The sequence below is a fragment of the Drosophila pseudoobscura genome, chromosome X (assembly GCF_009870125.1).
Source record: "Drosophila pseudoobscura strain MV-25-SWS-2005 chromosome X, UCI_Dpse_MV25, whole genome shotgun sequence".
Taxonomy (NCBI): domain Eukaryota; kingdom Metazoa; phylum Arthropoda; class Insecta; order Diptera; family Drosophilidae; genus Drosophila; species Drosophila pseudoobscura.
This window is the reverse complement of record NC_046683.1, coordinates 8,470,408-8,494,490: the sequence shown is the minus strand read 5'-3', so window position 1 is coordinate 8,494,490 and position 24,083 is coordinate 8,470,408. Positions and strand designations below refer to the sequence as shown.

At 45.3% G+C, this 24,083-nt stretch overlaps 4 protein-coding genes and 1 long non-coding RNA gene across 44 annotated transcripts; 2 read left to right on the top strand and 3 right to left on the bottom strand.

Moving 5' to 3' along the window:
• Positions 1-228: 228 nt before the first annotated feature.
• Positions 229-9,812, bottom strand: LOC6901667 (protein Cep78 homolog). Of its 37 annotated transcripts, XM_033381968.1 has the most exons (29): positions 9,519-9,808; positions 9,414-9,453; positions 4,890-5,202; positions 4,640-4,830; positions 4,410-4,586; positions 4,172-4,346; positions 3,664-4,111; positions 3,540-3,605; positions 3,412-3,477; positions 3,284-3,349; positions 3,156-3,221; positions 3,028-3,093; positions 2,900-2,965; positions 2,772-2,837; positions 2,644-2,709; positions 2,516-2,581; positions 2,388-2,453; positions 2,260-2,325; positions 2,132-2,197; positions 2,004-2,069; positions 1,876-1,941; positions 1,748-1,813; positions 1,620-1,685; positions 1,492-1,557; positions 1,364-1,429; positions 1,236-1,301; positions 1,105-1,173; positions 779-1,040; positions 229-723 (listed from the first exon to the last, which is right to left on the bottom strand). In XM_033381968.1, the coding sequence occupies exons 3-29, from the start codon at positions 5,197-5,199 to the stop codon at positions 316-318; spliced, it is 3,294 nt and encodes a 1,097-aa protein (XP_033237859.1). In that variant the 5' UTR covers positions 5,200-5,202; positions 9,414-9,453; positions 9,519-9,808; the 3' UTR covers positions 229-315. The 37 variants fall into 37 exon arrangements, with proteins under 37 accessions (XP_033237859.1, XP_033237866.1, XP_033237865.1 ...); XM_033381975.1 differs by lacking the exon at positions 1,876-1,941 and having other exon boundaries at positions 9,519-9,811; XM_033381974.1 differs by lacking the exon at positions 2,644-2,709 and having other exon boundaries at positions 9,519-9,810.
• On the top strand, positions 6,511-7,682 carry LOC6901668 (antigen 5 like allergen Cul n 1). The gene is made up of 3 exons (XM_002134301.3): positions 6,511-6,829; positions 6,912-7,291; positions 7,363-7,682. The coding sequence occupies exons 1-3, from the start codon at positions 6,656-6,658 to the stop codon at positions 7,613-7,615; spliced, it is 807 nt and encodes a 268-aa protein (XP_002134337.3). The 5' UTR covers positions 6,511-6,655; the 3' UTR covers positions 7,616-7,682.
• dpr18 (defective proboscis extension response 18) lies at positions 7,699-23,507 on the top strand. 3 transcript variants are annotated; one of them, XM_033382006.1, is made up of 10 exons: positions 7,699-8,056; positions 8,137-8,298; positions 8,350-8,479; positions 19,132-19,586; positions 20,814-21,404; positions 21,483-21,670; positions 21,735-21,948; positions 22,025-22,346; positions 22,410-22,534; positions 22,613-23,507. In XM_033382006.1, exons 4-10 carry the CDS (start codon positions 19,373-19,375, stop codon positions 22,744-22,746), a joined length of 1,788 nt encoding a protein of 595 aa, XP_033237897.1. In that variant the 5' UTR covers positions 7,699-8,056; positions 8,137-8,298; positions 8,350-8,479; positions 19,132-19,372; the 3' UTR covers positions 22,747-23,507. The 3 variants fall into 3 exon arrangements, with proteins under 3 accessions (XP_033237897.1, XP_033237896.1, XP_001355052.4); XM_033382005.1 differs by having other exon boundaries at positions 8,137-8,479; XM_001355016.4 differs by lacking the exons at positions 7,699-8,056; positions 8,137-8,298; positions 8,350-8,479 and adding an exon at positions 13,014-14,062.
• LOC4814826 (uncharacterized) lies at positions 10,179-12,660 on the bottom strand. 2 transcript variants are annotated; one of them, XM_015186491.2, is made up of 9 exons: positions 12,534-12,660; positions 12,250-12,463; positions 12,089-12,193; positions 11,887-12,030; positions 11,719-11,830; positions 11,522-11,655; positions 11,318-11,458; positions 11,100-11,261; positions 10,179-11,035 (listed from the first exon to the last, which is right to left on the bottom strand). In XM_015186491.2, the coding sequence occupies exons 2-9, from the start codon at positions 12,451-12,453 to the stop codon at positions 10,304-10,306; spliced, it is 1,734 nt and encodes a 577-aa protein (XP_015041977.2). In that variant the 5' UTR covers positions 12,454-12,463; positions 12,534-12,660; the 3' UTR covers positions 10,179-10,303. The 2 variants fall into 2 exon arrangements, with proteins under 2 accessions (XP_015041977.2, XP_001355051.3); XM_001355015.4 differs by having other exon boundaries at positions 12,250-12,645.
• LOC26532202 (uncharacterized) lies at positions 23,283-24,083 on the bottom strand. The gene is made up of 3 exons (XR_001452906.2): positions 24,023-24,083; positions 23,488-23,959; positions 23,283-23,422 (listed from the first exon to the last, which is right to left on the bottom strand). It is a non-coding gene; the product is annotated as an uncharacterized lncRNA (long non-coding RNA).

Here is a 24,083-nt window from a genome sequence, read left to right as displayed (position 1 = left end):
GAAATTTAAACTGTTTTTTAAATTCCTCTTGTAACTCCACTGTCCTTATAAAACCCCAATAAAGGCTCAACAGATAGCTGCCCCATTTTCCTGGCGTGTATTTTAGCACCCACTGGTCGAAAATGGTCTAATCGTTCGCTGTCCATGATCGGATTTTGGTTTTTAAAAGTTTGCTACCTCAAAAAATATAATTGTATTCACTAAATGAATACATATTCTGCAGGATTGTCTACTTTTAGTACTCCCATTAATTTGGGTTTGCTTTATAAAATATGAAACAAAAAAACGGACAAACATTACATGCAAACAAACATGTTAACCGATACTGTCCGGCATCTTAGCACGGCGTCGCTGTTTTGCCACCTTCGAACGCTTGCCGTCTCCACCACCATCATTACGATCTTGTTCCTGTGTTTGACCGTCCTTTATCATGACAGTGGGCCCAATGTGATGCTCTGATTGTTCTACGGAGTTGCATTGTCCGTCACCGCCTCCATCGTTACGAGCACGACGTTGCTTTTGTCCGGCCTTGACCACGCCTGTCTTCTTCTTAGTTGGCAGATTGATTTGCTCCACGACTTGCTTAGAACCGTCCTGAATCATGGATGTAGGACCAATGTCCTGCTCGTCTCCGGCGTCTTCGTAACGATGAGCTTGTTTGGCGGACACTTTGGCACTGTCGCCAATATCCCGCTCGAAATGTACCATCGAGTTTAGCTTGAACTGGAACAATGAAGAATCAATGTGGCTGTCCAAGAGTGAAGAATGAATCACTTACATGTAGTTCGTTGGCGAACTCGTGGTCAGACTTCGACTCGCGATTCTTTTTGCCTTCATTCACGTTACTCTCAACGTATTTCATCTCGCTGCGCACCTTGCGAACGTCCAAATGGCTGAACTCCATTGGGTCCATTCCCTGGGAACGGCTATCGGTATCCTCAGATTCATCGTACGGACACAGCGTTTTCGCGTCGCTGCGTGGAGTCAACTCCGGGGTAGTCATGGAGCTGCCCACCAGTGTCGCGCAATAAGTCGATGATCTGTGAAATACACCAGTAAAGGATACACCATACACAGAGGGAAACAGCACAACAAAAAACATACCCTGAGAGGTATTCTTCTTCCATCTCCAGATATTCGTTGGTCTGGCGCATCTGACGATATGTCGGCGACCTGTGAATCAGAGCAATGAGGGATTTACTAAGCACAGAAAGGTATAGCAGACAGAAACATACTCTGGCACGTCTTCTTCCATCTCCAGATATTCGTTGGTCTTGCGCATCTGGCGATATTTTGGCGACCTGTGGATCAGACCAAGGAGGATTATACTTTGCACAGAAAGGTACAGCAGGCAAAAACATACTCCGGGACGTCTTCTTCCATCTCCAGATATTCGTTGGTCTTGCGCATCTGGCGATATGTCGGTGACCTGTGGATCAGACCAATGAGAGATTTACTAAGCACAGAAAGGTACAGCAGACAGAAACATACTCTGGCACGTCTTCTTCCATCTCCTGATATTCGTTGGTCTTGCGCATCTGGCGATATTTTGGCGACCTGTGGATCAGACCAAGGAGGATTATACTATGCACAGAAAGGTACAGCAGGCAAAAACATACTCCGGGACGTCTTCTTCCATCTCCAGATATTCGTTGGTCTTGCGCATTTGGCGATATTTCGGCGACCTGTGGATCAGACCAAGGAGGGTTATACTATGCACAGAAAGGTACAGCAGACGGAAACATACTCTCGCACGTCTTCCTTCATTTCCATATATTCCTTGGTCTTGCGCATCTGGCGATATTTTGGTGACCTGCGAATCAGACCAATGAGAGATTTACTAAGCACAGAAAGGTACAGCAGACAGAAACATACTCTGGCACGTCTCCTTCCATCTCCAGATATTCGTTGGTCTTGCGCATCTGGCGATATTGCGGCGACCTGTGGATCAGACCAAGGAGGGTTATACTATGCACAGAAAGGTACAGCAGGCAAAAACATACTCCGGGACGTCTTCTTCCATCTCCAGATATTCGTTGGTCTTGCGCATTTGGCGATATTTCGGCGACCTGTGGATCAGACCAAGGAGGGTTATACTATGCACAGAAAGGTACAGCAGACGGAAACATACTCTCGCACGTCTTCCTTCATTTCCATATATTCCTTGGTCTTGCGCATCTGGCGATATTTTGGTGACCTGCGAATCAGACCAATGAGAGATTTACTAAGCACAGAAAGGTACAGCAGACAGAAACATACTCTGGCACGTCTCCTTCCATCTCCAGATATTCGTTGGTCTTGCGCATCTGGCGATATTGCGGCGACCTGTGGATCAGACCAAGGAGGGTTATACTATGCACAGAAAGGTACAGCAGACGGAAACATACTCTCGCACGTCTTCCTTCATTTCCATATATTCCTTGTTCTTGCGCATCTGGCGATATTTTGGTGACCTGTGGATCAGACCAGTGAGAGATTTTCTAAGCAAAGAAAGGTACAGCAGACAGAAACATACTCTGGCACGTCTTCTTCCATCTCCAGATATTCGTTTGTCTTGCGCATCTGGCGATATTTCGGCGACCTGTGGATCAGACCAAGGAGGGTTATACTATGCACAGAAAGGCACAGCAGACGGAAACATACTCTCGCACGTCTTCCTTCATTTCCATATATTCCTTGTTCTTGCGCATCTGGCGATATTTTGGTGACCTGTGGATCAGACCAGTGAGAGATTTTCTAAGCAAAGAAAAGTACAGCAGACAGAAACATACTCTGGCACGTCTTCTTCCATCTCCAGATATTCGTTGGTCTTGCGCATCTGGCGATATGTTGGCGACCTGTGGATCAGACCAATGAGGGTTACACAATTCACAGAAAAGTACAGCAGACGGAAACATACTCTGGCACGTCTTCCTTCTTTTCCATATATTCCTTGGTCTTGCGCATCTGGCGATATGTTGGCGATCTGTGAATTACACCAATGAGTGTTATACAATTCACAGAAAAGTACAGCAGACAAAAACATACTCTGGCACGTCTTCCTTCATTTCCATATATTCCTTGGTCTTGCGCATCTGGCGATATCTTGGCGACCTGTGGATCAGACCAATGAGGGTTATACAATTCACAGAAAAGTACAGCAGACAAAAACATACTCTGGCACGTCTTCCTTCATTTCCATATATTCCTTGGTCTTGCGCATCTGGCGATATCTTGGCGACCTGTGGATCAGACCAATGAGGGTTATACAATTCACAGAAAAGTACAGCAGACGGAAACATACTCTGGCACGTCTTCCTTCATTTCCATATATTCCTTGGTCTTGCGCATCTGGCGATATGTTGGCGACCTGTGGATCAGACCAATGAGGGTTATACAATTCACAGAAAAGTACAGCAGACGGAAACATACTCTGGGACGTCTTCTTCCATCTCCATATATTCCTTGGTCTTGCGCATCTGGCGATGTGTTGGCGACCTGTGGATCAGACCAATGAGGGTTTTACTATGCACAGAAAGGTACAGCAGGCAAAAACATACTCTTGGAAGTCTTCCTTCATTTCTATATATTCGTTGGTCTTGCGCATCTGGCGGGGTGTCGGCGATCTGTGAATTATACCAATGAATGATATACACGAAGAGACAAAGCAGACAAAAAACATACACTTTGACGTCCTTCTTCATTTGCATATGATCTTTGGGCGTATCGGGGCGTTGCGAGACGTTGTCATCGGCCATCTGGCTGTCCTTGTACATTAGTTGCTTGGTGAGCTTGAAGTTCAGGTCCTCGGCCTTCTGACGTAGAACGCGCTCGAAGGCCAGCTTGTCCTCAACGGCCTTGGCGTGCGAGAGCAATTTGACGATAGTAGCCTTCTTGCCCTGGGGATATTTTCCGTTTTCTGTGTCTCTCAAAAAGTTGGAATCGAACTCGTCTTCCTGCTTATGTTCGATTTCGGGCGGCAGCAGGCGTTCGTGAATGGTACGCTGCAATGCCTGGCTGATCCCCACGTTGTTGCGTACATGGAACTCCTTGATGAAAGTATTCAGATCCAGTAGGCTGAGTATATCATTGGCTCCAACATCTGTCAGGCCACAGCCCTGCATGTCGACGACTGCAGAGACAGACAGACAGAAAGTCTTAGAGCGGCATTGGCAATGCTTCTCCTACTTACCCCTTATCCAGGCATCCTCCTTCAGCACATCGACGATGCATGAGAGGCCTTTGTCCCCAATATTGGGATTGTTCGCGAGAAGAACCGTGCGCAAGCCCAACAACGAATTCATATCGGGAGTCTGGTAGCGCAACGATTTCTCCCACCCCTCCGTGAAACGTGAAATCTTTTGAATCTGTTTGGAAGGATATCAAGGATTCCCATTACCATGTAGCCGATGTACCTCCGATATGCATACCTTGATCATTTCGGCCACGTAAACGGCCCCTTGGCAGGTGATGTTGCACTCGGATAGATCGACTATGGTAATGCGGTTGAGGTACTTGGCTGTATTGCAAACCAGTTGGCAGCCCTTGTCCCCGAGCGTGGACTTGCGGAAGCTCAATGTCTCCAGGCGGTCGTTGCCGGACAGCGACTAGAAGCAGAGAACCAATGATTGCTTGAATGGATGACTGGTCCTCGACTTACCTTGGTAATGCCCTCGATGTATCCTTCATAAAGGGGAAGACCCTCCAGCTTGACCACTGTGAGATTCTTGTTGCTCAAAACACAATTTGAGATGGCCTGGACGAGGGCACGGAAAATAAAGCGCGTAAATATCACGGGACGCTGGGTAAAGCGTCGGGCACGATTCTCCGTGTCGATGGGATCAATTGTATCTGGATGGAAGAGCTTTCGCTTAGTTTCTGCGACCTGCGGTCCAACTCTGGCTACTCACTGTGCTGATAGGTGCGACGCATGCGCAGCACAAAGGTCTTCAAAGTCAGATCATGGTGAATGGCCTCGATGATCAGGAGCCAGTCGCTCACGGTCAGCTTGTCGGCGTATAACTCTAGAAGTGTGGTCTCATTTGACTTTTTGCGTATCTCAGGTAGCGGTGTCAGGTTCTTGTTGCGACATAGTTCCAGATAGCGGAAATGGAACGACCGGCTCTTGCTTGATTTCTTTACGAGCTTCGGCACCGTCACCTTCTTTGCTAGCTCTCTCATCATACCATTCCGTATCCCCGACACACGGCCGAGAGACATGTTCTGTTTGTTTTAAGAGTTCGAGACTATTTTTAAAATATAATTCTAGCACGAGTACAAGTGGTGTAACGAACAATGGACTTAATATGCTAAGGCACCAATGTTTATCATATTTCATGTTTTTGTGCATGATGTTCTAAGCCTCCTAAGTCTTCACGCGTCAGAATCAAACGTCAAACGGTATGTTTTTAACCCACCTAACCCAACATCAAAACGAGGGGGAACGTTGTGAGTTGCTGCGGCGACCGCAAATCTACATTTAAACTTGATACATACATAGCCAGTATGGCTACATTGAGCAACTCGAGTCGGTTATTGATGCTGATCAAGAATATATATACTTTATGAGGTCGGAAACGATTCCTTCTGGACGTTACACACATCCATTTTCACCACAAATCTAATATACCCCTATACTCATTTTGAGTATCGGGTATAAAAACATCTATCTAATCCGGGGAACAGCTGGTTGTGTAAATTCCCCGTGTAGATACCATTCTTCGTATTTACATACAAGAAAAAACCGATACCCCGATATCTTATACCAGATTTCCGTTAAAATTCGGAAAATCATATTCCTCGATTTTCTATTACAAGCAGGCTACGAAGCGCAGGCAACAAACAGTAAAACAGGTTTGCCGGATTAATTAAATGAATAAATTTTCTACAAGGATTACACTATTAGCGATTACTACACATTTGCTACATACCAACTACATATTCAAGTAATTATCAACAGAGACACCTGACGAGGAAATTGGTACTTTTGGTGCATGGTGTGTGGCCTAGAGAGGGGAAGTTCACTAGGTGCACTAGCACAACAAGGTGAGTGTATTATTGCCCATTAAAAACAGATAAAGAAGGTAAAAGGTCGGTGACCAAGAGAGATCTGACGAACCTAATTAATTAATTAATGGACACTAACCGTCCAGCATCATATGACAGACAACCCAAATGTTTATTGCTACATATGTTTGTCCTAATACGGCGGCCAACTATCGGACCGAGAGTATAAACGCGCCTCTGGTGGTGGTGTGCACCTGCGACCAGTGCTAACTAATTTTTTTTGGCCAGAGGGCGGCTGCTCTATTCTTTTCTATGTTAATGCTGTGCCTCTCATATTAATCATATTTTATTTAAAGTCGGTCTCTAATGAAAAACTTCGTGTGGCCCGCCCTTCATCGTCACTGTGATTATATACCAATTATAGACCCCCTTCAGCGTCCGTCAAGTGCGATTTGGGGCCACCCTGAAATATTTAAACCAACTGTGTTTTTAACGATGATTGGCGCTTCTGTTTCAGTGATCCATTTTCTTGTTTACGCTAAAGCCGAAAAGTTATATATAGAACACTCACCCACTTCTGTGGGAACGTAAATGGGATTTTTTGTTTGTAATTTTGAGCAGAGCTTGCCTATAAATACCGTCCGGCATATAGGGCTCCATTCATTTATGAATGCCCAGGCCCGCGATGAGACGGCGTCAATCGTGTGCCCGAGAGATTTCAAGGCTGTTGCCGGCCTTCCTGCTGGCCATCCTGGGGTCCCTGTACCCTTTGGCGGCAAGCCAGAACTATTGTGACCCGGATCTATGCCCCAGCGGCAGACACGTGGCGTGCCAGAACAGCGGTGTAAGTTGTGTGCACATTATGACGGGCCCAGGTCCCATTATCGTCTAAATGTAATAACCCACCTGTGGCGGGATGGGTCCAGCGCTTTGCCAGCGGCTGCCGCGGCGAGTTCGTGCAGATAGATCCCCACATTCAGCTGATCCTGCAGCTGCACAACGAGCGCCGCAACCAGATCGCCGGCGGAGGAGTGAGCGGCTTCCCCAGCGCCGTCCAAATGGCCACCATGAGCTGGGACCCAGCCTTGGCCCAGCTGGCCGCCTACAATGTACTGCAGTGCCGCATGGCACACGACGAGTGCCGCAACACCAACACGTACCGCTACGCGGGCCAGAACCTCAGCATTCTCTTCACCCGCAGCGTGGATGTGGACGATTTCCTGCGCCAGCGCATTGCCTCCTGGTTCGATGAGAACCGATATGCAACCAGCGGCGACATGGAGAACTATCAAATGCGTGGCGGCCCGTGCGTATCCTTGTATCCCTGTATCCCTGTAATTTTCATGTATTCTATTCGTATCCCATTTCCGATTACAGCGCCATCGGGCACTTCACGACGATGGTGAACGAGCGGAACAGCCGCGTGGGATGTGCCGTTGCCCGATTCACGGACGCCAACAATGTGCAGGCCACGCTGCTGGCTTGCGATTATGCCGTTACAAATGTGCTCAACAACCCCGTCTACCGCGCTGGTGCTCCAGCCTCCGAGTGCACCTCGGGGCGGAATCCCACCTATCCCAATCTCTGTGCCGTCAACGAGAACTACAACTACAACCAGTGGTCGGGCTGATGCCACCACCAGATGGAGGCACGTGACAAATTGTAAACCAATACCTATTACAAGCTTCAAAGTTACAGAAACCATTTGTTTTGGGCCGCAGCTTCAAAAGGGAAAAGCTTTTACTGAAGTACCTCTAACTACAAAGAGAGAGAGGGACACAGAGAGTGTGTCTGCAGACCAGCAAGCGGGTCCAACTAGGGCGCTAGGTTACATCCAGGGAGAGCTTTTACCAAAGCTTCCATATAGAATAGCTTTGTAAACAAGCCTTGTCCACATATTGTGCTCTGTGTATAAGAAATCTTTCACTGGACATGGCAAGCGCTTTGTTTCTGAAGAGCCGATGCAAAAAGAAAGCTAATTTCTGTCCTGCAGAAAGAACGAAGGAAGCTACGCCAAGGAAGCACAACCAGTAGCTCTACAAGGACTCCACCCTGGACTACACTACGAGAGGTGCCATTTATTCGGACACATACCAATTTCCGACAAGATTTGATAGGCATTTTTAAGCCAATTTCTGTCCTACATTGCAGGACGAACTCCGTGAAGATTGTCTCACAAAATATCGCAGCTGTGCGATAAATATTTAAGGAAGATCGTCATGTCACCTACCGTGAGCATGAGGCATTAGTATGACGTCCACATTGGATCCCACACAATTTAAAAATTGCCCAAGAGAAGGCTCGCGTCCACTGGTTTGGTATGGTTGGGACTTTAAAAACCTTGTTTAATATCTATTTACACAGGAATCATGGATTTATGAATATGAAACACGGAAAAGGAGGATATGGAGATGGCATGGAGAATATTTGCAAAAACAAGGACATCATTTTCAACAACCAAAGTTCTTTAAGAACGGACTTTTCTTGCCCTTGGGTAAGCTTTTGAGACAGAACTTCAGATAGCTGTTATATTATTTATTGAAACATACAACCAACGCCAGTTCCATTTAAATTCCCAAATCAAATCAATTTAATATAATTGTTTGACAGCACCCAGATTTCCAAATAGTTACTCTTAGTAATTAAATATTTAAGCTATCATATTTCCGCCGAGAGAGGATCTAAATATTCAATACATAAAAATCGCGGGCCAAGGTGTTTGTGGTTCAATACTTTGCTCATCCAAATTGATGATTAGTTGGACTAAACATTGGTTCTATTTAGTTCAAACTCGCGGGCCCTAAAACGTTTTGCAATTGATTGTTTCGTCGATGGAGAATAATATCTCCAGCTTGAAACTGATTACGGACTCTTTGCCTACTTTGCCTGAGATTAAAAAAACAATTCTTTTTGCAATAACCGATGGGTTTTCCCGAAATTCGTAAGACCCTTCACCTGGCAAATACGAACGACCTAAACAAACCCGTCCAGACGTTCTCAATTGATGGAGTCCCGTATGTACGAGTTTATAGAAGATATGCCCATATTTCTCTCAGACTAAGGATGTTAGGAGATAGTTGTTTACATAAAAAAAAAATATTTGTTAATGTCAGAATGCAATTTTATGAAATTTTCCCAAAAATGCCTTCGGAAAGTTTCAGAGGGGTTTGGTAAAGCGTGGATTCGGATAAAAATGAGAGCTTTTCTAGGACCTTTTCGTTTTAGAACTAGCGCGTCCTACAAGCATACGATAAAACGATATTCACTGCATCTGGTTATAGGGGATGTTACTCGAATAATACCCGCCCGACTGAATTTCCCCTCAATCTGGGGGACTTTATTGCTGGAACAGGACATTATTCCGCTATAAAAACGGTCTATGCCGTGCGATAAATGTACATTACCGTAAATCGGGGTATTTCACTTACCGTCTAGTTGTAATATCCTTGATACGTAATTGGTTCTTTACTATAAAAAAAAAACAAAAAAACGCTATACGTACGCGCTGCCATAAACTGGAAGTAAACACTTACCTGAAAATTAGTAATTAGTTGATTACTGAGAGCGATGATATGAATATTTGTTCCATATAATTCGTTTACACCTTCTAGCGCGTTCCTATTCCGATTCCGTTTAATTGCCTTACACTATTCCCGTAATGATATATTGTTAGTTCGAGTGGCGGTAACGATTTTATAAGACACAGATCGAAAACGATCGTTCGGCGGTGTAAAAAAAAATGTTCGTAACACGAGAATGTTTTTGTCCGGTATTATTGCTTAAAAGCAAGTATTCAGTAATAAATATATTTGCTACTGAGCTAGAAATATATTTCAAAGCCTCCTTCCACCTTTACAAAGAATGATTTGAAATACAAATTTGGGAGATGTCCTAGAGTGCCTTGGACGCCATACAGCACCATCTTTTGTCCAAAAAATCCAAGAAGGCTATCATCCTCCAGCCAAAACTCACAAAATGGGAGCATCAAACGAGACACCAAACGAGAAATCCAAAGCCCAAAGTATGCTTTCCTATTTAAGCCATCTGCTGGGATTTTTCGAAAAAAAAAAAAAAAATATCCCACACTTTGACGTACAAAGCAAAGCACCTCTGACCAGTCACATTTTGGATAGCAGTATCCCCTTTTTAACACCCATCGTACGAGTATCCTTAAAATAATAGACTTCTTTTTTGGTTCTGCCTTTAATACCCATACGATACGAGTGCAGCATATTTATAACGATTGATTTGAAAATGTAGGTAATACGTGTAATACGTGTATGGGTATATATCGTATGTAGAAATGAGAGAAAATAATTCAGGAGTACTCCGTTGATTCGACGATGCGACCAACGATGGGGACATCCTCGGGCTTTGTATCGCAGTAGTTGGCCTTTTCGGTCAATACTTTCTGGACATAGTTGTGGCGGAACATTTGCCATTTGCGCGTCTTGAGGAAGTCGTTGAAGAGCTCCTCTCTGGTGGGTAGATTCGATTGGATGTAGAGCAGCTGTCGCTGCCAGATGTTGCCCGGATTCTGGGCGGGCTCGAACAGCCAGAAGCGCGGTATAATCAGGCACTGGACGGTGGTGCGGGCCATTATGTTGCGATGGTGCATCTTCTCCCCCAGACCAAAGATGGCCCCGAACGTCAGCGATCCCACATCTATGAAATGGGTCTCATATTTTTCCCGTTTCTCGGGACTCGGAACAGGCGCTACTTCCGAATGCTTCGACTCCATGGAAGCGGTGAATATCTCCAGGCCCTCGGAGTCGGACTCGCTCTCCGAATCCACAACGGGGGGGCTTGGCGTACGATAGCTCTCATCGGATGACGAGTACTCGCTGTTGGCCGATGGCGACTGCAGTTCCTGGCTTTCCTCAGCGTCCTCATCCATCACATAGTTCTCGTAGTCGTCGACGGGTCCCTTGAACACTGTGTATCGTGTTTTCCGAAAAACTTTCCGCTCAGGCTCTGGCGAAATAGGCACTGGCCTCCTCGCCATCAAGCCGCAAGCCTCCTCTATTTCCTTGAGCCCCATTTTACGCATCTAAAGGAGGCAGAGGTGTAACTTTTCAAAGGTTTCCTTCGATTGTTAGATCCCCCACACTTACAGCCTTCTTTTTGTCCTTCTTTTCCTGCTCCGACGTGGATGTGGACAATAGATACTCGGTGAAATCAAAGTTCTTGGTGTGTTCCATATCCAAATTGCCAGAAGAAGCATTCCTCTGCACACTGTCCAGCTCGAATCTTTTCTCATTGCCCAAGAAGGACACCTAAATTGTAAATTGTATCGAAATGTCCAATCTGAAGGGATCTGTAGTGCACATACCCTCATGTGGAGGCACTGCAGCACCACACACTCGCCGCTGAGCACGAAATAGACAACGCTGAGGGAGCCCAGATCCTCCTCGTAGATGGTGTCCAGCGGATCGAACTGCTGGATGGTCGCAAACTTGCAGGCACTCACAACCTGGGGGCGGAATAGAATGGCTATTATCGCTTGGGAAGGGCATTCCCGGTGGAAGACACCTGCCTGATCTGGAGTGAAGAACTTGAAGTAATCCAGGGCGCGTATTCCTTCTTTTTTCTCCTCCCAAAGTTTTTTCATATACGGCTGCACGAGGGTTGTGTAGTCGCTGTCGTAGAGGGCCAGCAGCTCGCAGTTTGCTGGAAAAAACAAAAAATAAGCCATCGTTATTCCTTCCTGAGGAAGCCAGCTGTTTCGCTTACTTGTGGCCGTGTATGTGTTCGTCCTGGGCGCATCCTCCATCACATCGATGTCTCCAATGCAGTCACCTGGACCAAAAATGGCCTCCGATATTGATTCGTATTGCTTGGTAACCTATTGAATGGATGGCAAAAGGATTACCACTATACGTTCTTCTGCGGTGACTGTACCTTGTTGAAGAACATCTTCGACACCTCCACTTCGCCGGTTATGATGAAATATATGGTTATGGGGAAATCGCCCTCCTTCATGACATGCCGTCCGGGAGTGAGCGCTATAAACTTCAGATACGGCACCAAACGTGCACGTAGTTTCTGCAAAAAACACACAAAAATGAAAGACGATGGTCGGAGGAGGTCCTGCACCACTTACCGGATTGAATCTGGAAAAGCAGGCAAGATTTGCCACAATTGTGCAGAGTTTTTTCCTCTCCTCGACGGTGCGCGTCGAGTGTGGCATGCGCAGCAGGGATTTCTCCTGAGAATCGAACCAAATCATAGGGACACAAGGACACTATCGGGCAGGACACTCACCGCCATAGTCATCATGCCAATCTTGCGCTTCTGTCGCACCAGCATCGCCACATTCTTCTTGACATTCAGCGACAGGCCGGTCTCCTCGGTGGCATCGCTGAGCCACTGCATATTGAGGATGACACTGCGGACGAGCTGCTTGAACCGGGCCTTGGCCGCCTTCCGGACCGAGACATCGGGATTATCGCGCTGACGCTTCGACATTTCTTATTTGCTATTTTTATAGGTTAAACAGTGTGTTTGTCGTTGTTTAATCGTTCAATAAGTGAGCTCCAGCCAATTACCCTTGGCTAGACCGTAATTATTTGGTCTCTGATCTGTTTGGATCTGTTCGTTTTTTTTGGTGATGTTATATTGGCTTTGTATTCGTTTCTTCTACTTATATGTGTAACAGATTTCAGACTCTGATAGATTTAAGAAAGAATATATGATTTACCTCAGATATTCCTCTATTTTTCAAGAATGGCATGGAAGGTATGCTCGGTATCGCTATCTGACGAGTCATCCCTGGGTTAACATCTTGAAACTACTGTAGGATCAAAAGATCAACAACAAAGAGCAACGGAGTCTGTATAGTTACAAAGAGCTACAGAGTAAGCGTCTTCAGAGCTAACAGGGAGAGAAAAAGAGAGACAAGATGCGATTGTGCACAGGTCACGTCGTCCCCTGTGGGGAGGACCATCCAAGCTCTCTCGGCGCTCAGAGAGACAAGTGCTAGAAAGAGATAGCATACCTTTAACGTTATGACAAACGGATGGTCCTCGAAAGAGAGCAGATGTGGTGACGACGTCAGCTTATTCCTTATTCCTCTTGGACCGTCGATTCTAACTAAGAGAGGAGAGAACCAAGCCTCAGCGATCGACGCCTGACATTCGGTGGCGATTCTCTTCCCATTCAAGCTAAAACAGAGACTGTTTTTAAGCAGATCTTATATTAAATGTTAAATAAATACCACAACTGGTCTCAAATCAACGGCAGTGCTGTTTCCCACTCCGAAAGCTCTGGCAAAAGACTCAACGGGGAACAGGGAACAAAATAATTTCCCTGCTTCTGCACAAAGCTCGGCGGGGCTTTGGGACACACGCTGTGGGGAAGTGTGGTGAGCAGCGGCCATGGAGTGAGTGCTCCATTGAGTGAGTCGTTTTGGGGAGTCGAGTGTGCAGAGCGGCATGCTTCCACTCACAGCGATTGGAGCTTGTTCATTTGGATGCTTGGCGAGGACTCTGTAATTTTTGCGAACGCTATAACTGTTTTCAAGGATAGGCGATGCCCACGTGCTGGCTGGGGAGCACGCAAGAATAAAAAACGCACAGCCATCGCACGGCGACGACTTCGTCAATAGTCGCCAATCGTCAATCGTCAATCGTATCGTCCTTTCGTCCCGTCGCGGTTCGTTCTCGTGGTCGCTGTCACCCTTTAAGGCAGTTTCGGAATCAGAGCCATGGCGGAGCCCCCCCCCCCCCCACCCTCCCTCCGTTCGAGGTTCGCTGACGATGTGATTCTCTCTCGCTGGGAAATTCTTGCCTAAAATGCACAAATCAACTAAATGAATCAACAAATGCCGACACCGACACCGACACCGATGATGCCCAAAGCCTGAGAACTAAACAGAGCCCGCACTGTGCTTTTTTTTGGTGTGTTTTTTGTGTAATGACAAACCAAGTGCCAGTGCTGTGAGCCTGGAGCAAGGATAAACCAAAGTACGCGCTTTTCTAATCGCTTTAGCCCTTGGGCCCCCCCAGCCATCCTGTGCCCGGAATGGAATATATTCGAACGAGTGTCTAAGTACTTGTAAAAGTCGCCTTCGCAAGGGGTAAGTGGAGACAGCGGGTGGAGCGGATGTCGTACTCGTAATATTCGTCATACATTTAAGATCCTTCCCCTTTGTACATGTGTGGCACCCCCTGGGACCAAGGAAGACCTAATCCCAGGGCGTGATTCGATTCGAAGTTGGAGTGTTTTTTTTTTTTTTTTGTCCCATGAAATGATTAATTTGTTTGCCATTTCTTTGGCTTTGGAAAAAGGGAAAATCAATCCGATACAAGCACTTTCTGGTCCTATGTATATCCTGTCCCCAAATGATTTGCACAAATGTTTTGGGATTAGGGAAAACTTTTTCCATTTTGCATTTTCCATTTTGCATTTCCTGCTTAGCATAAAGCAGCCATTGAAAAAGTTTATTTGCCAAATAATCTATGTTGACCACACAACGAAAACCGAAAGTGTCACAGACACCTGAGGATATTTGTGCAGGTTTTGGCACCTAATAAATTCAACATTTGCTACGAGCATGTGGCATGGTGTGCCCTGTGTGGCATGAACAGGAACGAACAGCTGCATACGGAATGGACCCTCAAGAGTCTGCTAGCCAAAGAACAGATCTATTGAACTTCAATAAATGCTTAATTGTTTGCTGAATAAATTTCATTGCTTGTGGGCCATAAATTATGAATTAGAGTTCGTACAAAAAGTTCTTTCATGCCACAAAAAATGGGTCAAGGAAAATTGTATATTTTCCGATTTAACAACGCCCCAAAAATGCAGGAAAACTCCAAAGACAAAACAGATTTCTCATTCAAAAATCTGTATAAATTTGCAGAAAATCGGTTGTTCCTGTGGATCTGTTGAAACATCTGTATCTGAAACATACATATCTGTACCATTTTATTTGTACAATTTTATCACGCTGACGATGGAGCCCTGAACGGCATCCACATTTCAAGAGAGACCACAGGTGTGCAAAATAATTGGAAATATCTATCACATGGCAAAAGGAAAAAAAAAAACGTAAATTAAAGGATGATTATTTGCATTTTAATTTTAATTAATATACATTTGCACGTGTGCAAAGAAGAGGATTCGATGCCTGGTATCGAATAGCAAAAAAAAAAAAGAGGAGAAAAAAAATAAACCAATTCCCCCTTTTTGGAGTTAATGGATGTATCTGCATGAAGCCTCAATATAAGTGAAAACGAATCTCCGGCTATAGATAGATAATGCAGTTTTTTGCCACCATCCTTTGAAACATGAAATATCCATCAATGGGAGAAAACGACCAGAGGGACTTTGAACCCTTTCTTTTGGCGTGGTTTGGGGCCTGGGCACAACATACTGTAATTGAATCAATCCCTGGAGGACACGCCACAGCCCATCCATGGGCAGCCTGGTTAAAAGTTCTTCAAGAGATGATACGCATGAGTACGAGATGTTCTGTTTTCTGGAGCATTATTACACCCGAGGCCACATCTTTCTTTATGGAAAGCACACTTGGGCATCTCCGGCGGGCAGCCCAGGAATTTATTAAAAACGTTTCACACTTGCGTGCCCCAAAAACTTTTGGGGGGGGAGGCGGCGGCCATCCTTTAAGAATAACTAAATTTTCCTGCTTTTTGAGGGGAATGTGGCGGCAATTGACAATTCCTGTTGTGCTAAACTTATCCATTAAACTTTTAATATACATACATAGCCTTGTGCCAATACTGTGTGGGTTGTGGGTGTACGTGCCAGCCACCCATCCACCATCCAGCATTCGGGGGAACGTCGCAGATATTCAAATCTGACAAATTAACATATTGCCGGGGAGAACGTTCAGAAATACTTGCGAATACGAATACGAATACGAATGAGAGTGTACGAATGCGAATGCGAATGCGAATACTCGTAAGTGAGTAAGTCAACAGAAAATGCTCGGTAATTGCGAAATGTCAGAGCCGGCTAACGCCCAGGGCCCCGCGGGTCGCACAGGCCCCAGAAGAACTTTCTAATCTGAATATAAGGCGCATGAAGTGGAGTACCAAAAACAAAAAAAAAAAAATGGAACAGGAATTTTGGGTGTAATGAACACAGCGGGATAGCAAAATATGTACAAGAGTTAATGCTCGGAAAACAAAACATAACCCAAAGCACGTTTCGCACTTAGGCAGGACGCCACAGAAGGTGCCAGCCTCTCTCCATCTCTCTCTCTCGCTCTGCCTCGGGATGGTATGCGATGTCCTATGGTATATGGCATGTATATGGTGGGTTAGGGTGGGACCATCATCATCTCCCGCTGGTTTAGTCGGGGACTAAAGCGTTAAGAGCTAGTTAGCAGGGCCAGGTGAGAGGAAGGCAAATGACGACTAGGACAGCCGACTCCAGGGCCTGACGTGGGGCAAACAAAACAACACAGAAACAGTTAAAGAAACTGGCACTGGCACTGGCACTGGCACAACAAATACAGAGGCACCAAGACGTGACAGACATTCCAGTTTCCGTTACTCTTACATCCAGCTACAGCTACACTGGGAGAGAGAGAGAGAGACGACGCAGAGGAATAACGTCTTAAATCAGGCATAGGCATGGGTACCTTTAAGTCTCTAAAAGAACAAACAAATAAATCTTTCCCAAAACGCAAATCGCAAAAGTGCGTGCTCCGGTTTCGGCAAACTTTGCGAATACCGTAGGTCTGGTTTGGGTCTCATTTCAAAACCCGAAAAGTTCCCCACCAATTAAGGTGAAATTCAGTCACTGGATGGTTATAGGTTAAAGCAATTTACCTACATTTTTGTGTGGAATATTTTCATTATATAAAAGTATATAATCTAGAATTTTTGGTTATTTTATCTCCTCGAAGAGATTGGACAGGCAGATTTAACGAAAATGATTACTAAATTCACATTTTTCTTTGAGAACAAAGGGCTTCCATCGCATCTCATCTGAAGATCTCTTTGTAAGAGGCAAAACTTGTGCGTGTTTCCCCCAGTGTATGGAACTTCTGTTGCCAGTTTTTGAAAGGGATTGTGGTTGATGGAAGGCAAGGGGAGGGGGCAAATTTTTGCTCAACAAAACGCCATAGACATAATTCAAGTTTTATTGCCATTGTGAAGGAATCTCGGCCTCTGTTTTTTGATGGCAAACGCTTGACTCACCCACCAGTCAAGCTTTAGGCGCTTACCCCCTGGATTTCGACAGTTTACCCTTTGGCACTCCACGGTGATGGAGTCAGAGACAGAGTCAAAGGACAGGAGAGAGCATTTAATTATTTTAAATGAAATGAACAAAGACAGGATATCAGCAAGGCAAACCGACTAAAAACAAAGACAAACACTCTCTAGAACAGACTGTGAAAAGACCAACTAAAAAGGACCAGCCGGGGATGAGCCCCAGCTCGAATGCCGGCAAAAGGAGACTAATATAATATTTATTACGGTGATTATGTCAGGGCGGCAACGCCCTCCGGCCCGGGGCCCAGCAGCCGGGAGCCAGCAGCCAGCAGCCAGAAGCACGGATCCATGGCGAAGGCAAATGATGAGTTTTTGTGTTGTGGCATCAACCGCAAAGCACATAAACTATGATGACGATGACGATGCCGAATTTAAGATTGTCAGCCGCAAGTTAATCCGCAGACTGCCTTAATTCACATTAATACAGGACGAATTCCCACTAACAGACACCGTCCAGAGCCTCGCACTCGCAAAGGGGCTTATTTCTAAAACATTTCTGCACATTACTTGGAAAACAAATGCATTTGATAATCTGCCCAGAACGTCGTTTCATATTCTGTTGGGAACACTCGGAATTATTAACGAGTGTCTCCATCCTTTAGTCTCGATTGCAATTCAATTCGGGGAATGCAATCCATCCATCTATCAATTTTTAAACGGAGTCTCCATGTAAGTCAGGCAAAATGATGACAGAACAGCGGACAGACCCGTGTCCAAATGGGGGGAAAAATTCGTTGCTTTTTCCGTGACAGATTGGCCACCCATTGGAGCATTTACTGTACCCTAAAACCCTGACGTATGACAAGCCTGGGGCGCCCAAGTACCAAATCGAAGGCGCATCCAACTGTTATTTGTTGAAATTTTTTTTGTTTTTTTTTTTTTGAATAAATAAAATATATCTCATCACTTAGCTTAATTGCTGGAAACAAAGTAGTTTTCTGTGACAAGGTCAGTGAGATGATAAATGTTTGCCTTGTATGAATAATTATATGCCGGAAAGACTTAAAAATTGCATTGTCAACGACTGTGGGACGACTATGAAGGACGATGATGAGGTATGGCATCGAGTTGACCGCAAATAAAGCGACCGTGAAGGAGCCCTGATGGCTGGCATCCACACAGGTGGAGGCGTACAGTAGTCGAGGAGTACACCAGTGAAGAAGTGTGCGAGGAGGAGGAGGAGGAGGAGGAGGACTTAAGGCTTAGCGGGAGAAAGACAGAGGAAGCGCAAAGGAGATGGCAAACAGAATTGGGGCAGTCGTCTAAAAGTGAAAAAACACTGACGAAAAGTCGCACACACACACACAGGAACACAGAAACAGAGAAAATAGTTAAAGAATGTCATCACCTGACCTAGTTATCATCAACGTGGCTCCTCCTGGGTATACATATAAAGGATATAATACCCCACCAAAGACTGCAGCTATGTGTACACCATATGTGCAAGGCAATCAGTATGGGAATGGAATGAAATTAATAAATAAAACTTACATTAGACAGAATGAGTGATTGCCTTCAGAAAAGCCCGAGGAGTAGAAAGCTGTAACAAAGGACTCTTAGTTTAAAGACAAACCCAACAGTTTTCCATTGCATTATTTTCTATAATTTGTTTATCGAAAAAGGGTCAAATATTTCCACATTCAGGTAATTTAAATGAGCCGCAAGTGTAAGTCCTTTAATGTGGATGTTGAAAGGGTCCTTGGTGGCTTAGCGAAGACATTTCACGCTACATAAATCAAAGCTCGAAACTATCCGGTGTCGAGGCCCAAAGGGTAAGACTCACTTAACGTAATCTATTTTGTGGCATTTTATAAATGAGCAAAGTTAAGCGAGCGAGCAACTACAAATCTGTATATTTATTCATGTAATTTGTGTGTGTGTGTGTGTTGGCTCCTTGCAGTAATTTGAATGATACCAGGTCCCTCGAAAGGGGAGCATCCTTGGGGGAGCATCTGCAACATCAACAACATCAAGTGCTGGATAAACTTTTCGCTTTCGCCAGCCAACAACCGAGAACGGAGACCAGAGACCGGAGAACGGCGAACGGAGAACGCCTAGCAGCTGCGTTTTTGTTAGAATAAAATGAAGGTTTCTGATTTCTATCGAGCACATTCTGCAAGTCACGTCAGCCCGTGCAAAGGATGAGGCGTCCAAGAGTACTATATAGGGCATCATCATCAGCATCAAACGCGGCCCAGACCCAGACCCAGACCCAGATACGGACCCGGACCCGGACCCGGACCCGGACCCAGTCGTCGCATCCCCATACTCGTCTCCAGACGACGACGGGCCTAAGTCTCATCCGGCTGCTCGCCGTTGTCTCGGTAATTGGATCGCAGTTTCATTCTGCTCTGGGTAAGTGCTCGAGAAATTGTTTTAAATATTATTATTACAGCGAAAAGCGCAAATAATCCACTGAGAAGAGGGCTTTTATTTACTTAGCCAATGCCAAGCAGAAAGCCTCGCCTCCATTTCAAATTAAAGTCTCATAAAACACAGCCACTCCCTCAATGGAACAGTAACCGAGTATCGTATCATTGTAGCCACAGTCTCTATCCCAGTGCACCAATCTCTACCACCAATTGCATCCATCCTCCATTAGTAGCTTAGTCCTCCATATGCGACCGCGTATCGTATCGTATAGCCACAGGCAGGCGTCCCACACAGATAACGTGATTAATGGGCCTGTTCCCACCGCCCGTCCCGTCCAAATTTGGCAAAGAGGTGCCGAATTAAAGCCCATATCTTATTCAAGAGTTTAGCCTATTTGTAAATTAAATATTAACAATCGATGTAATTAAATTTCGCGCACTTCGATTACATATGCAGGATGCAGTACCCTGGATCCCCTACACTCGGCAGGCGATGATTATTTTAGCTAAATCTAAATGTATACTGGGTATTTGGTGGGGCCATCAGCCAGGTGTCCCGCGTTCTTGACTTGGTCCCCCATTGTGTATTAATGCACATTTTTCTTTTTTACCTGTTTTATTTTTCATCATTTGTATGCCTTGGCTTTGTTAAATGCGTTTCGAAATAATGTTTAATAATTAATCAACTCATCGAAATGTAATTAAGTGCGGCATGTGGTAGTGGTAGTGGCGGTGGCGGTGGCCGTGGCCGTGGCGGTGGCAGTGGCATGATATGTCCACAAGGCTCTTTTCAGTGCCTGGGCAAAAATTCTTTAAAATTGACATGCCAAAAATATTTTGATATTCGCGTAAGAGTACGATTTCATGACAGTGCGGTATCTACGGCTGCTGGCGGGAAAAAACAGCTGTTTCGGATGTTTATTCATAAACAGCTGTTTTTCCAGCTCGGTGCAGATCAAAAGATGCAAAAGTTTTTTTGCTATTCGCCAACAGATTTTCATTTCCAATATATGTGTGATTTTAAAGAGAGTACGAATGCGATTTAGCGACAATTTTAGGAGCAAATCCACGCAAATGTACCCACCCAGTGCTCAGTGTGGAACCCTTTGCTAAATTAGTATTTCCAATCAGTGAAATTTCGCAGGCTTCGCTGCCAATAAGTAGTGTATTGACCAGGCTTTCCCGTCCCATCCCCAAACCACACCCACAGGCACTGGCACTGGGACAGGCACTGGCACAGCGAGCGTCGAGCCGGCGGCCTCCACCACAGCGAGCGCACAGAACAGCAGCAGCAGCGGCGGCGGCGGCGGCAGCAGCGGCAGCCGTCGAGCCGAGAATAATAATTTATTTTTTGATGACCATAATACAACTAAGGCAATATCATCAGCCGCTGTTGGCCCGTCAGCAGCAACCAGCACAACCCTTTACGTATCCCAGACCGGGCCCCAGTCGCAGTCTCAGGGGCAGGGGCAGGGGCAGGCCCAAATGCCATCGAAAACGACGGACACGCCGCACCCAGCAGCACACTTTGCCGTACCCACAGGACTGAAGCAGGCAGCGTACGCCGTGAAAACACCAGACAGCAGCAATGAGATTAGCCATAGCGCACCAATCAAAAATTTAATTACCAGCCTTGAGCGCCCTGGGACAACAGACGTGCTGCCACCGACAACAGTGGCTGTGGCTGTGGCTGTGGCAGAGGCAGAGGCAGCACTGGCAGTAGCAACAACAAAAAGCGCCAGGAGCACCGTTAAGCAACCCATCGACTCCACACGATCCCGGAACCATTGGACAGTGGGAGGTATGTGTGTGTGTAGACGTGGCATAGCCCAGATCCGTACACTTACCTTTCACTCTTTTTTTTTTTGTTTGTTTGTAGGCTCCGCTGGCCATGAGACGGAGAGGCCACGCACCTTTCGCAGCAAGCACCATCATGAGCACCACTGGGGGCCCTTTTTCGAGGAACCAATCAGCTCGGTGGCCGCCGGGGAGAGCCTCATCTCCGCCGTGCACCTGTTCACCGAGGCGGTGCTCAACTGTCGCGTAGGCATGCTCAAGGACAAGACGGTAAGTCGACACTCCACAGGCAGCCGGAAAGAATCGCCCAGTTTATGGCGTGTACTACTTCCAGGTCATGTGGGTCAGACGCACCACCGAAAAGGTGTCGCTGCTCACGGTCGGCAATGTCACGTACAGCGGAGATCCGCGGATTCGCGTCAAGTTCCAGTACCCGAACAACTGGCGATTGCTGATAAATCCCACACAGCGGGAAGATGCCGGTATCTACATGTGTCAGGTATCCACCCATCCGCCGCGGGTGTTTACCACCAACCTAACCGTTTTGGGTAAGAGCATGGCATATGGCTATACATATGTATGTCTTCTTTCGTGAAACGCAATGTATTTATTGTGTGTTTGCAGAGCCCCCTTTAAGGATAATTGATGAGCATGAACGGGATGTGGGCGACCGATACTACAAGTCGGGGAGTACCGTGGATCTGCAATGCCAAATATCGCGCAACTTTTTCCAAAAGGAACGTTACAACATACTCAAGTCAAGCGATCATCCAGCCACACCCAAATTACTCTCGAACGAGACGGCCAATGAACTAAATCTGATCGGTGACACAAACCAAACTCAACTGAAACTAACCAGCCAGGAGCTGGAGAAATACTTTACAAAGTTTATTACATGGGCCAAGGACGAAGAACCACTCCAACCACTGACCAATAAACGCTCAAGGTGCGTCCACCCGTGCGTTATCCCAACATTGTATTCTATCCATGTATATTTGTGTATTTTTAGCGTATCTGAAAAATGGCTAACTAGTCGCATCTCCATTGAAGATGCAAAGATCTCCGATAGTGGAAACTATTCCTGTTCCCTTGGCAGACTATTTACTGTAATTGTCCAGGTACAAGTTCTTACAGGTAAGCACTCTCTATCCCAGTCTCTTTTGGTACAGTCACGGATGAAGTATATATGCGATATGTGTTGTATCTTTTTAGGGGAATTACCCGCTGCTGTCCAACACAACTTGGCGCCCAGATCCGAAGGCTTTTGGTGTCTCCTTCTAATGCCAATTGCTTTCCACTTCGTACTTCGTAGACGACATCTTGACATTAGTATGACGAGTGCTTAAGATGACGAGAATCAGACATTGATTGGATTTCCACACACCGTTTACCTAGTAAATAATGTATGTAATACTTTCGGATAACTTTCGTGTGTGTAAAACAGTAACAGTAACTGGCTACTTGTCCAAACCCATATTCATATAAACAATAGGATTTTATATATCAATTTACATGGCATTACGCTTATGTCAGGATCTCTCTTTCGGCCTTCGCGTTCTTCTCCTTTACAAAACAAGATTAGGAAGAACTTGATGTGAAGTCTGTGTATCAGTTTCCCCTCCCAACACCCAACACCCCTTGCCACACCTTATCATATATTGTACTTCGAATGTATTAGCTTTATTTAAAGTAAAACCAAAAAATGAAGAAAGTACAGCCTTTAGGTATGCAATTTTGTACAAATTCAGTGAGCTTAAGAAGGATTTATTTTGTTTTGTTCTTGTGATGTTTTGTCTTAGTTATGAATCATACAACAAATTTAACGATGTGATTTCGTTCAGTAATTATGTAAATACATATTGTAAAATTGGTAAGGTTAAATGCATGATTTACAAATGTTATCCTTATACGGTTTGATTATTGTTCTCCTTTCACAAATCATGTTGATTATGTATAGTTAAATCCTTGTAATTAATCGGGAGGCATTCTACAGGATCCCCAAAACAAACAAATATTGTTAAACTGAAGTCATTGTGTAATTAATTATTATTGAATGAGTAAATCAAAATACTTTCAAATATACGAACCATTAATATAAATTATCGTACGCCGAACACTGTTGTACTCTTCTTTAATCCTGTGCTGCGGAATGATCATCATTCTGCACGATTATCCAACCGAACCCTATGCTATGTAGATCTTTTGTATTAACCATAATTACCATGGCAACAACCAAGCAGCGCCTCAATTTGTTGCCCCTTTTCTTTATCCATTTTGGTCCCTATTCTAACGTTCAATCTAATAACTCTTATACGATGTCTGCTCACGAAAGCCACCGCGGAGCAGTGTGTGAGGGTGAGGATCGGTTGAGTTCAATTGAAGGTTGTAACGACCCATAACTGGGTCCCACATTTCGAAACCCAGGTCAATGCGGCGAAGTCAGCATTGACAGCGACTTCTAATAGTAATTAAGTGGTGCCGACTGCAGTAGAGGGAGGGGCTGGGGCGTACCGCGTGAGGTTCTCCCACTGGATGGTGCTGTTGAGATTGACCTTCCACCTTCCGTATTTTATCAACTCTTGAGCATTTAATCTGAAAAAAGTGTACTTTTGCATCGCTTACCAAGTAAAACTCATATGTATATAGGGATGGGGTTGTTGGATGGAGAATGTCTTATCGATAT